Source organism: Cataglyphis hispanica, chromosome 3 (assembly GCF_021464435.1).
Source record: "Cataglyphis hispanica isolate Lineage 1 chromosome 3, ULB_Chis1_1.0, whole genome shotgun sequence".
NCBI lineage: Eukaryota > Metazoa > Arthropoda > Insecta > Hymenoptera > Formicidae > Cataglyphis > Cataglyphis hispanica.
Window position 1 is genome coordinate 2,889,675 of NC_065956.1, and position 13,511 is coordinate 2,903,185.

At 30.8% G+C, this 13,511-nt stretch overlaps 1 protein-coding gene across 2 annotated transcripts; it reads right to left on the reverse strand.

Moving 5' to 3' along the window:
* Positions 1–1,615: 1,615 nt before the first annotated feature.
* On the reverse strand, positions 1,616–8,062 carry LOC126859492 (transcriptional regulator ATRX homolog). 2 transcript variants are annotated; one of them, XM_050610838.1, is made up of 8 exons: positions 7,520–8,062; positions 4,785–4,985; positions 4,166–4,618; positions 3,853–4,040; positions 3,649–3,771; positions 3,466–3,573; positions 3,025–3,359; positions 1,616–2,756 (listed from the first exon to the last, which is right to left on the reverse strand). In XM_050610838.1, the coding sequence occupies exons 1-8, from the start codon at positions 7,544–7,546 to the stop codon at positions 2,668–2,670; spliced, it is 1,524 nt and encodes a 507-aa protein (XP_050466795.1). In that variant the 5' UTR covers positions 7,547–8,062; the 3' UTR covers positions 1,616–2,667. The 2 variants fall into 2 exon arrangements, with proteins under 2 accessions (XP_050466795.1, XP_050466796.1); XM_050610839.1 differs by lacking the exon at positions 7,520–8,062 and adding an exon at positions 7,032–7,476.
* Between the last annotated feature and the right edge of the window lie 5,449 nt (positions 8,063–13,511).

A 13,511-nucleotide genomic window follows, 5' to 3' on the forward strand; every position in this document is an offset into this window, starting at 1 on the left:
AATTTATTAAATGACAGAATTATATTTTATATTCTGATATAATAAAATTTTATTATGTTTTGTAATATCAAAATAATATAGTATATATATAATTTAGAAAACTTTTATAAATTTTTATTTTTCTTTTGACAATTTTTATTTAATTAATACTTATAATATTTTATTATATATCATATATTAATGTAGAATTGAGATGTTATGAATTATCAATTAAGCATTTATGTATTTTTTATTACTTTTCTATATTATATAAAAGCTACCTACTATTACTTATAGCATTACATTATTTATTTAACATATATATAAATTTTAAAAATTCCTAAAATTATTTAATAAAAATACATTTTCATAATATATGTACAAATAATAATATGCATATGACCTCTCTATGCAATTGTAATGAACCAAAAAACAAAAACAAAAAAAAATTCAGACAATATAAAAAGATCATTAATTATACATTTTCTATATTAATATAATATTACATCTGATCACAAATAATATATATTTTTCTATAATAATCGGATAATATGTTATAAAGAATAAGATAAATTATTAGATAAAATTATTAGGAGCTGCAAAAACGATTAATAATAACATACATATTACATCAAAATATTATAATTTTATTATTCATATAAATGGTATTACAATATGTACACATATATATAGATTCGTGTAAATTACATTCTTTTAAAGCTAGGTACATAGATGTTTTGTGCAGTAAAATTCGAAACACTCTCCCCTGATTTCATTAAATGTCCAATCTTTATGTATTGACAACTCAGCCCGATTGTAAAGTCCTGGACAGTCGCAAATTGTGGTACAATTGTAAAAGCCAAAATGTGGTCAGAAGAGCGAAACGAATCGAAAATATATTGTTGGTCGGTCATTTTAATCACTATATTCCTCATATCTCTTCAAGGCACATTTGAAATATAATCAGTACATTCCTTTGCAAACTACAGAAAAACCTATTAACGTTACATGCTTGTTCCTATTACTTTACAAACAAAGAGAGTTTAGAAATTTAATAAAATTACAGATTTTTCATATATACACATGCATAGAAAGAGAAAAATAAAAAAATAAAGATATATGTAGAAAAGGTAGAGAAAAAACAAAAGAAAACAGAAAAAAGAAACCAATAGAAAAATATGAAAACTCCTTTAGCCAAAATCACAGACAAGTCTCTTACTTTCTCAAACAGAGCACAAAGTCGCATTCTCGTAGTCTTAACGCTACATTTATATGTATAATAAGATATAATTAATATATATAAATATTATAAATATACATTCACATATGTGGATAGTCTTATCACTCTATTACATGCATACACGGATTCACACATATTTTAATACGAAGAGATATTTATCTATCATATATTCGTGTATATACCTGAAAATTTATACAAATTTCAATTTACATGTATAAGCATGTGTCTATTCGCATGTATGCATGTATTACAACATGTAAATAGTGGTCGCTCATCAATATATATATATACATATATATATATATATATATATATATATACATATATATATATATATATACATATATATATATATATATATATATATATATATATATATATATATATATATATATATTTTGATTATACCCTTTTGATGTTTAAATCGTGTTGCAAAGGATATTTCACTTTATAATTGTATATAATACTGCACCTATACCTATGTACACATCATACGCCTGTAAAATATATAATAAAATATAAGATAAAATATATTTTCGTGTACGCCTGTACACACATTATCAGAAATGACGATGAGAAGTTCTCCTAAAAGTTATAGTTTGCATAAAAGCTCCAGATATAATGGAGTTACTAACTTATATATAATCATGCCAATTTGCATATACGATTTTGTATGAAAGAAAACAAACTATATTGTATGAAATTAAAACAAAAAATGATCAATTTTATAAAAAATGATATAGATCTTTGCATGTTTATATTATGTTTTACTTAATTAACTCAATTCATCTTCACATAATCATAGACAGCTTTATGTTTAATCAGATTATTGTTGATATTATCATGATTCATAGAATTTGAAGATTTTAAAAAGTCTGATGTAGAAAAAAAAGCTATTAAGATATTTAAAATTTAATTATGATAAAATATTTACTTTGCATTAAAAAATAATCAATTATCATATATTAAATAATTCAACTATTTTATATACAACAATAAATCACATAAATAAAATTTACTTTTTCCAAACCATAAATAAAAAACGGAACGGAATTAAAAAATCATAATTATTAGCGGAATATTATACAAAATTATAAATTGGCGAAAAATTATACAAAAAATATATATCTTTCATTTTTCTATCTTTTCAAAATACAACTATTATTCTCAATAAAAAAAGAAAAAAACATCTTTCTCATATACCAAATAATGGAATAATCTATAGTCAATAATAGTCGTAATGTATACATATATATATATAATATCTGTAATAGTAAAGATTAACAATAAAGATACTAACAATAATCATTGTTATCGATACCATAATAGTATCGTTTATAACAGCACTTGGAAAAGTATGTGTTTCCCAGTAATAGGAAATTACATGGAAAAAAATTTAATAAAGTTTTGGTTTTTATAGTGCAATCTTACATATCATTAATGGATAATTAAATGTTATTTTTGGTAAGTTTCGTTCTGTTGGCGGCAACTGTTGCAAGACATGCTAAAGCTTCAAGATCTGGAGATGCGCACCAAGCTATTAAGGTATAAAATATAAATTATGTATAATTAATGGAGAATTTTTAAACATAGAAATTATATGAATTATAACTAAAATTGAAATAATTTTTCTGCTTCAGTGTTTTAAAGATGTTATAAAAAAATATTTTATACATTTTTTCAAATCTATAAAAAACAAAATTAAAAAAAAAATAATCAAAAAATTAGCATCGTATATAAACAATAAAAGCATTATAATATTAAATTATTTTCGATGAACAAGTTAAAAATTGTATATAACTTACATTTATTTGATTCTTGATCATCAGAATGTTTGGTGGAATTTATTGCCGCAGCATTCCGCGTAATAGTTTGCTTTCGAGCTTTTCGTTTTTGACTTCCAACAAGATGGGCTTTCTCTGAATCTTCACTATTCTCATTTATCGTACTTACTCTTTGAGTTTGACTGTTTATTTGATCATTAGTAGATGGATTATTATTTTGATGTCTTTTATTTGCTGAAGAATTAAACTTTTGCAGAATTTTCTTTTTTTTCGTACGTTGCTGTTTTTTCTTTTCTTGAAATTCCTCTAAACTCAAAGACGGCAGTGCCTCAATCTTCTTTTCCAAATTAAAATCCCTATAAATATGTTTAGTATATAGCATAGTGTATGTATGTGTGTGTGTGTGTATCTTTTTTTCTATAATAATGATTTAAATAAGAATGATTTTTTCCAAGAACATACTCGGCACGAAATCTTTTACGTGCCGTCCAAGGTCCGTAATCTACTTGATCTTCAGCTCCTTCAGTTTCTGTATCTTCAGGTTTGGAAGCCTCCATTTTTTCTTCAGCACTGAATATATTTTCAAAATATTTTCATATAAAGAAATATACTTTCAAAAAATCTGAGAAATAAAAAATATATTACCTTTCTACAAGATGTTCTAGCTCCCCTCGAGAGCTGTTTCCTCCCTCACTGCTTAAGGAATCGGTCTTTTCACTGACATTTGAAGAAATGGAATTTCTTCTTTCATTTGGATGTTCATCAGATCTACAAGGAATATATTTCTTTATAAGATTATAATCAACAAAATTAAATCATTAGTATTATGTCAAAATTTTAATTATCTACCCATTGCTTCCAGCTGTTCGTTTCCGTTTGCTTTGTTGGCCAGATGGGCCGATATTTTTAATCTGCTCAGCAAGGAATTTCTGATAACGTAAACCTTTACATGTTCTTTCGCTACGACAATTATTCTCCTCTGATTGTGTCTGTGTTGTAACAAAGGAATTTATTGCATGTTTTTCATCTTCTATGACCTAAAGGATAGAAATTTCAATTGATTATATTAGATATAAAAAACTGAATAATATTGAATTATAAACTTTGAAATATTTAATGGAAAATCTAAAATCTATGTTTTCATAAGTAGATCAAATCTTACCATTTCATGTTGTTCGTTGTTATTTGATTCTGCTCTTTTTCTCTTCTTTTCACCAAAAAGATCTACCTTGCAGTCTCTTTTCTGATCATTTTGGAAAGGTGATTCTGTGTATCTCTTTTTTGGTGGTTTTGGAACAGTATCATTTTCGATCATATCATTAATTGTTGTCTGTTCTTCAGATGTTTCTATCTTCTGAGGAGTAAAGAGAGAACTGAGTCCACCAATCTGTGATTCATCTGCTAATTTGCCTGGTTGGATTGATTGTCCATCCCGTCTGTCTGATTTTGTACAATCGGAAGACTCATATTCAGATTTGACACTATCTATAAATTGCATGCCACTACTGGACTCTTGTTTCTTGTTGGTAGGCCTAGTATTTAAAGTACGTAATGGAGGTGCTGGTAATTTGTACCATTTGAAGTCAGGGTTCGCATTTAAAAATGCATCCTTGTACTAAAAAAAATAATTAAATAATATATGCACATGTTTTTCTTATATAAAACTTCTAACAATGTGAAAGCTGTGAAAATAAAGCAATATTTCATTTGATAGTAAAAATTTTTTTAATTTCTATTTAAAATCATCAATTCATTAATTTTTTGGTTGCAATTGTGCTTACCTCCTGTGCAAGATTTGTGTAGGAACGCTTCTGATCAGGATGAAGGGTCGCCCACCACTCTCCCAAGACCCTAGTGACTGCTCTATTTTCTAAATGTGGAAAGCCAGATCGCACCGAGCCGCGATGTCTTTTACAAAAAATCAGAAATGCATTCATAGGACGTCTTGCATGATGGGCTGGTTCCCGGCTTTCACGTGATTCCTATTAATTTACACAGTGATGTTACTTATATATAATAGTCAGATCATAATAAATTATAATTAATAAATAAATATGATATATATATATATATATATATATATATATATATATATAATATATTATAAAATCTATCTATAAATAAATATATAATAATAAATCTTTTCTATTCTACTTTTCTTTTAAATGGGTGTGGTTCATGGACATATATGTATATTTGGTACATGAATAAATATATTATAATATATAAATATATAAGAATATTTATTCATAATAAATTTACAATGTCTTCTTTTGATGATCTTTAAATAAATATTTATTTTTGCATATTTTTTCTTTCACAAATATTAGTATTTATTCTATACTTAGATTGAAGATTATATGAAACAAAAAATCTATATTATTTTTAATGCAGATTTAAAAAAAAATATGGAAACAAAAATCTGGCTTCATAATTTTGATTTACTTTTATTTTTTTTTCTAATTGCAATATTTATGTTATATAAATAAATTTATGTTATATAAATAAATTTATTTTGTATTGATCAGCAACTTCTAACATAAATCTTTAATCAATTATTCACATATTCAAATCGAAGGATATTCTAAGCAACATGTTTTACAAGTCCCGATAAACAACAAAAATGTCTCTCTCTCTATCTCTATCTCTCTCTTGTATTAGGAAATATCCGTGGTATCATCAAGTTTTACATCATAGCCATAAGTAGCCATGTTGCTGTATTGGTGAAACCTTAAAGTGAAACAGCTTTTCATTACATGACTCGTACATATCGCCTCTGCTTAAACTTTTATGCTTGATATTGATCCATATCTTAAGATTTAGCCAATCGATTCGACTGATGAGAGAAAATGTAATTGAGAATGAATAAAATGCACGTTCATGAAAATAAATGAGAAAGTACGCTACGCGCATGAAAGAAAAACTAGTCCTGAGCGCACAAAATGGATCACGCATATAATTGCAACATATGTCTCAATGTGGATAGCAAAATGCGCCTGTGTACGGGCAGAAAAAAAATTACGACGTCCCGTTCGCGGATTATTCGATCGGAAGAATCCGCGTGACTCTTCTCATGTATGCGAGTCCTCTCGTGCAAATCATACGTTGTCGCGCGATGACATGATGTTTTGTGACAGGGAATGCGTTCCGTTCACGATGATGTAGCGTGCGACAATTAACGCTCGACGAAACGCAAACGGCGATCGACCGTTCGTTACGTGCCGTGCAATCGATTTGCGATGCCGTAAACTCAAAAAAACATTAACGCTTATCGACCGACGAGATACAAGACGCGATATATATGTATGTGTTGGGAACGACGGGAGTTTTTCTCAATTATCGGAACTTCCGCGGAATGAAAGAGGAGATCTCGAACATGGCAAACGGAAAGTGAATTACAGCTCGCGTGATTCTCGATCGATGCGTCTTTCTTTCTTTCTTTCTTTCTCTCTCTTTCGAAACCGATCGTTCTTTATGATCAAATTCCCCTGAAGCGACGAGAAACGATAATGAAAAGAGCTGTCACATATGTTGCATATCGAAGAAAATCGCTCGAAAACTCCAAAATATTCTCAGAAAAGCACGTTTCTTTGTGCCAAGTTTTTCACACAAAGAATAAAGAAGAAGATAGAAAGAAAGAAGAAACAGACAGATGTGAACCCGTTCGACGAGAATCCGCAGCGTTCAGGAGCTGTCATGTTGCGGTTTAAGCTGAACATTATATTGCACGTATAGACGGTGACGGGAATGTCTTAACATTAACACATGAATTTAAACGCATGTCAGGGCATAAATGGAAAATGCATATAGGCTCTGATATGTGCATAAATTTGGCATTCAGGTTGCCGAGTGTACATACAGCGCTGCGCTTTGATTGCACCGTCAGCAAAATTCACGAGGTGCCTCCGCGATTGAGCACGGAGATAAGAAAATTAAAAAAAAAAAAAAAAAAAAAACAAACATTGCAACGAGTCTCTTCGTCGCGGAAATCTGAGCTTATCGGGAAACTCAAAACACAAAACACTCACATCGTCACCGTGATCGTCGTACATCTTAATTTGCGCTATATCACATCGACGATGTCGCGCACTGACAGCTGCTCGGCTGACCGAAGTAAATACAGACGACTGACTGCGCGATCTTTGAATGAAGACGAGCGATTATCCGGGAATGCGGCGCGCGCGGGGGATGTCCGTGCCTCGCGTTATCCCGGGGATCGTGCGCCGTTCACGTCTACGCGTGAACGAATCACGCACTCGTCGTCGTCCCTATCTTTGTCGTCACTCGTCGATATCGCGCACGACATATGTATACATACATACGTATATGTAATATAAGACAAGAGAGGTAGCACAGATGGATCAACTGTAACTTTTTGACACAAAAGCGACGCGCCGCGCGTGCACGTTTCGTCCCGTGGAATCGACAAAGTGCGGCCGATGTTTTTCCGCGCCGACGTTTCCGCCGGCGGAAAGAATAATCCGCGCCGTCCCCGGTCCCCGCGGCGCTCACTCACCTTACGTTGTTGCTCGCTGGCAGCCATTTCTGATTTCACTTGACAATTCACTCAGCGGCGCATAATGCGGACAACAACGAAAGACAACACAGATAAAGCTACATATATGCTCCGCGCACTGCTGTTCGTGTGTTCCGCACTCATTGACTCGCTCGTTTCGCTCTCTCTCTCTCTCTCTCTCTCTCGCCTCCTTCCGTCCTTTTCACGTCTGCGTGCGCTCTGTATCCTCTCTCTCCACACGCTACTCCACTCGTCTTATTCTCGACATTCGACACGTTCGCTTGTTTGATACTGGCCGTTCACGCAACCCACGTGAGAGAAAATTCTCGTAGGATACCATGTGTGACGTTCTCTCTCTCACTTCGCCTCCTTACATTCGCGATTCCTTGTTCGCGAGACAGGTTTCTTTCGTTGCTAACTTTCTGTAATGTTTTAAAACAGCGACGGAAGACATTGAAAACGAGAAATATCACGCGCATTTATGATCGTTGCGAATGATAATTGTTGCGCAAATTCCGAAACTTTCGATCTTCAATGAAACGTCACGCGATTACCGATATTGTAACTATATTTAGTTACGACCGATTTACATGTACATTCTCATCTCCGTACCGAATAGAGGTGCGAACAATTTCGAGTATTTCATCGACATTTCCGGAACGCATTCCGAGGTGAGCGGAAATCCTTTGAATTGTCGCGCGTCACAGACGCGACGCGTTCGTCGCAACGCGCATGCGCTACCAAAGTTCCTAGATCGCGTGTGCGCGACGCACGTCATAACAGCTGATTGCCGTGCGGCGTCGACGCAACAGCTGTCGTACGGATGATTGTCAAATTTAGAGTCACGGCACGCTTAGTTTCTCCCCTCCCTTGATAAATTTAGTCGAAGACAATGAGTAAGCGGCTGAATCATTCTTTTCGGATGCTTTAAAAGAGAAAGATCGGATGCACACACAAAACAGTATGAGATATATAATATAATAGATATTGTCTTTTTCCAATCCTTTTCCATTATCTGTGTGTACCTATAGTGTTCTTGACATAAACAATAGCATTGGAAAATTTCGGCCTTTGGTCGTAAATTATTTAATAGATAAGTTTAGAGATTATTGTCAACTCTTGGAGTATACTAATAGCAGATCGATAATTTGACGAATAAATATAAAACATATGTACGCCATATATAGCACACGTGTCTCTTTATTGTTAAAGATAAAGAGCAAGGTTCGAGATTGACTATGGAGGTCTACCATCGTCGTTAAACTACTAGTTATTGAGAACATAATTTTTAAAATTAGATTAAGTTAAATATATCATTTACGCAAAGTGTAGCTGGAACATAATATTTTTGTATGTTTAACACGGATCAATAATGATAATGACGATAATAACGGGATAATTTGCCATACAGTGTATATATATGTTTTCTTTCTTACACTTTATACAGTTTCTTTTAATTCTTGCATTATATAAGACAATGTATATATTTTTCAATATATTTTTTAATATTTTTAAATATATTGCTTTATACACATAATATTTCACCGACACAGTATAAAAACATCAAGTCAGAGCTCCATTTGTGTAAATAATTTTTATTTAATATATACATAATTCGGATCCGGTAATGTAAAAATAAAAATTAATACGCGATTGAAATTTCCTGACAATTATATAAATAAAATGTTCATGTTTCATGCATTATTTATATGCAGACGTAAATAAGATTTCAATTTTTATGCTTAATGCATTATTCATATGCATTACAGCTATGAATAATAATAATAATAATATGCTACATAAATTTTTCTTCTTTGAAATGCGTTGTAATTCTCTCTCTTGTATGTTTATACTCCATTTGCCACGTATGTAGATAGTGAGACACAAACTATATGATAAACATTTGAATCTAGAATCTATTTTCACAATCACGCTCATACGATTATTAATATATGCTCGTTGGATTCTCGCTCGCGATAATACAACACATATTATGTATACATATATTATTCATATATTTGCTTAATATATACGTAACTTCTTCAGTTAATCTAAAATAAAATTATTATTATTATGCAAATATAAATATATACATGTACGTACCTGAAAAAAAATTTTAATTGACAAAAAATTTTATTAACAATATTTAAGAATATATTTGAAAAAGAAATATATTTTAATATATTTTATATCTTAATATAAAATATATTTATATTTAAATATATTTTAATATCTCTTTTTTTATGTATCTAATTTTTAATATTTTTGGGAAACAATTTTTTGCGATATTTTAGGTCGGTAAGTGATAATTCATAGAATAAGAATTTACTGATAATAAGTAAAAGGAATTATCAATAATTGATAAAGTGATTATTTTTCTCATCGACTGACCTCTGCATCTCACCACGTTTGAATAATCCGTCATTGCTTGTGGCGCCGCTTGCGGAGAAACTTGACATTACCGTAATTCAATTTCGGCTTTTCGCGCGAGTCGCACGAATTGATTGTTGCGGTTTACAGCGTAGAGATAAGCCAGTCTCATAAATCGGCATTTTGTTCCAATATCCTGTCTATTCGCAGCGAATTTGCATTCGGATTGAAATAAGGTATGCGGGTAAACCGGGGGGAGTAGAGATTTCCTTTTCACGTAATATTACAAATAAATTATGTGCTTTCTCTTCGAGACATGTTGCCTCCGAGAAAAGCTATCTTTCTTAGAAGATCTGCAAATCTCTACCGTCGTTGTTGTAGACATTTCGATTACATTATTTCTCGAAATGCGAATATTTTGACAGTAAGGTGTTTTACAAAGAAGAGGCATAATTCGATGCTCAGGTAAATTTAATTTGTTGGAAATACTTTTTACAGATCACACGGAATCGTGATATTCAATATAGCGGGATCATGAAGTTCAGCGGAATCATGGTGGATTTGTATAGGAAGTTGAATCGCAGGATTTCAACGGTATGGTGAGTCATACGATCTCAAATTAATAATTGATGCTGAGGAGTTATATGTATATGTACGCGGGGTCATTAATATCTCTTAATTTATACGCACATATTGAAACATTGATATGCAGTTCTCTTACATAATGATACTCCTGCGTAATATACATGCAAATTTATGTACCTTTAAATGATCCGTATGTATATGTACGCATGTACATATAATATAAAAGTACAAAATTAAATCTATAAATTTGAAATATTAGTATCTGAGACATTTTTTTGAGAATTTGTTTATTCTTCCATATTTGCGATAATTTTTTCTAATTTTTTCTGAAAGAGAAGAAATAAAATTTTAAAGAAAATTCTGCGAATCTTTTTATAATTATTTATATTTATTTATTATATATATATTTTTTTTTATGACTTATTATTTATTAGATTAATCATCATTATTTCGTCAAAGTGTCGTGTAAATTAATATAAGTTTATAAAATATACCCATTGCGCAATATTGCGTCTGTTATTTAAAATAAATATCTTCAAACTTCTTTGGCGATCCAAGTGAAACTCGCGTCACTTTTTCGGATCTCTTCTGAAATAGTACAGTGCAAAGTTTAATTTACGTGTTCGCCTTTTGTATCTTTCATGCGCCTTTTCCCTTTTCCCGCCTCCAATACGATGTAAACTCATATAAAAGTCAATCTCTGGCAGCCGTTGTTCCATAGCCATAGCGATCGTCCTGTGATCTGCATACTTTTGATCTTGTCGAATTTGATTTTTCAGCCTTTCAAATATTTTCAACCAAGATCTTCTACTTTATTGAATTTCCTTAAATCTACTCAAAAATTTATCTATAATATAATCTTCGCTGTCTTATAATATATAATTTTCATTCTTTTTTTATGCGAGAGCAATACTTTTTTGATTAGAGCACTATTTGTAATGATTTTATGTTTTAACAGTTCATGATGTCTTCAATTATGTGTATCATATTATTTTTTTTTTTATATATTTTTATGTAGGATTTTTGCATTGAACATTGTTATTTTGCATTTTATGACTTCTGTATTTTATTTTCATATATTTTATCTTACTTGCTTATGGAACAGATGACTTTTAGCTTATCCCTCCGTAAATCTAAGAAAATGTCTAAGCCGATCCGAAAAATCCTTTTCGCCGTCGATTAGATTTGTCTTCATTGGCAACGTGACGAACGGAAGGACGATCGGGGAAAGGCGCCGAAAGAAGCTTAAGAGTGAAAGCGCACGTGACTCTGACGCGCGAACAATAGCTATAACTAATTCATTTACGCAACATTGATTAGCTTAAGACGCGCGACATTCTTCCCCTTTTGATTTACGAGCACGTCTATTTCGCAGCCGACTAGTCTCATTTGGGATTTATCTCGCTACGATAATCAAGTTTAGCTTCAATAATCAAATTTTTACGTGTTTTTACGCACGTATAGCATTGCATTACATGATATTCTAAATTCTCTAGGGATGATTTTTTGTTTATATGAATATTCAAAATGAAATAAATAGTTATCGGGACGGTTATTAATCATTGTACACATCTAGATATCTTCAAGTATTAAATTTCAAACAAATAGAAAAATGAGTTTTTATTTGCGCGAAAAATAAATTTTATTTTAAGAAAATTTTAACTTGTATGAGAGTTGGCTGCAAATTATATTTATAATTATGAAAAGATGATAGTATTCTGTCAAATTATCGCCAAAGAAAAGTTCACTCCAAGTTGTTCGAAGGATATGAAAGAAACATATATGAAAGAAAGCGTAGGGAGAAACTGAGATACTTTGGGCGAGTGAGGAAAATTGGTGTAAGAAGGGACAAAAATGATAAATTATAATCACGACTTTATCAGATTTCTTGGGAGAAAAGTTTATCGTAAAAAGTAATTTTGTCGTATTACGTGAACATTTTCCTATTCATTGCGAAAGTAATTCAGAATCAGAGAGGGAAGAATATGGAAAAACTTATACTTTATACAATCAAAAGTATCTTTACTTTTATGTTCATGTGTGCTATTTCTCCCATCTGAATTGAAATTTCTAGCTAACGTTTTTTTCTTTTCATGTATATACATGCATAATATTATTTCTATTTTATTGTATATAATATTGAAATGCTTTATGCTAAATTATGCTTTATACGTTCGAGAATTATATGATATTGCGGAATAATTCATTGGAACATTACGTAATAATCTAATGAAATGCAGTAGAGTTTAAAATTAAAATTGTGAGTGTATGTGTGTGTGTGTGTGTTCATCATGTCTTTGACAATCATCGGATGTAATTAAAAGCGATCTTTTAATACTTGATTGTTTAGGTACTACACGAGGTTGAATTCAATTGTTATTTGATTAAAATTGTTCAATGATATCAAATGTCAACTTTAATTAAATTATAATTTATACGATTAATAATTCACCAATTGTGTGTAAATAATTATCGTGCGCGTATGAGAATATTAAAGCGCTCTCTTTCACTTTCTCTTTTCTTTTTTTTTTTTTATTTAAATATTATTTTTTCAATCAGATTATTTCTGTTTTTCCACACAATAAAATTATAAAACAATTTTTTTATTAAGACTTATATAATTTTATATATTCACACATGCCTGAAATTTAGATATACATCCAATGTACTTTAGGGAATGTATATATATAATGTTTCTATCGAACAAGAAAGTTTTTGAACAATTTTTAAAAAAAAAATTTTTTTAAACACGTTTTTTAATCAACAATTCAATTAAATAATGTCAAAAGACATCGGTTTATATAAATATAATAAATTAAAGTTCCGCTTGTATCTTCGTTGTATACTTTCTTACGAAGGAAAATGGTTTATGCGGTTTCGCGGGACATGAAAATGAGAATATACAAGTTTGGCATATATTCCTTCGCAGAGCGTATTCTCTCAATATGACAGAGGCTTAACATTAACGAACTTTAACGGTTGTCTTCGTAAACTAGCAAACAAAGTCATTCTGAACCACCAAGCGCGGCTTCGTTCT

Coding starts and splice junctions, on each gene's coding strand:
- LOC126859492 (XM_050610838.1), bottom strand. CDS start 7,546: ATGGCTGCCAGCGAGCAACAACGTAAG. Junction 4,041..4,165: donor ACAACGAACAACATGAAATG/GTAAGATTTGAT, acceptor TCTATCCTTTAG/GTCATAGAAGATGAAAAACA. Junction 3,360..3,465: donor CGTAAAAGATTTCGTGCCGA/GTATGTTCTTGG, acceptor ACATATTTATAG/GGATTTTAATTTGGAAAAGA.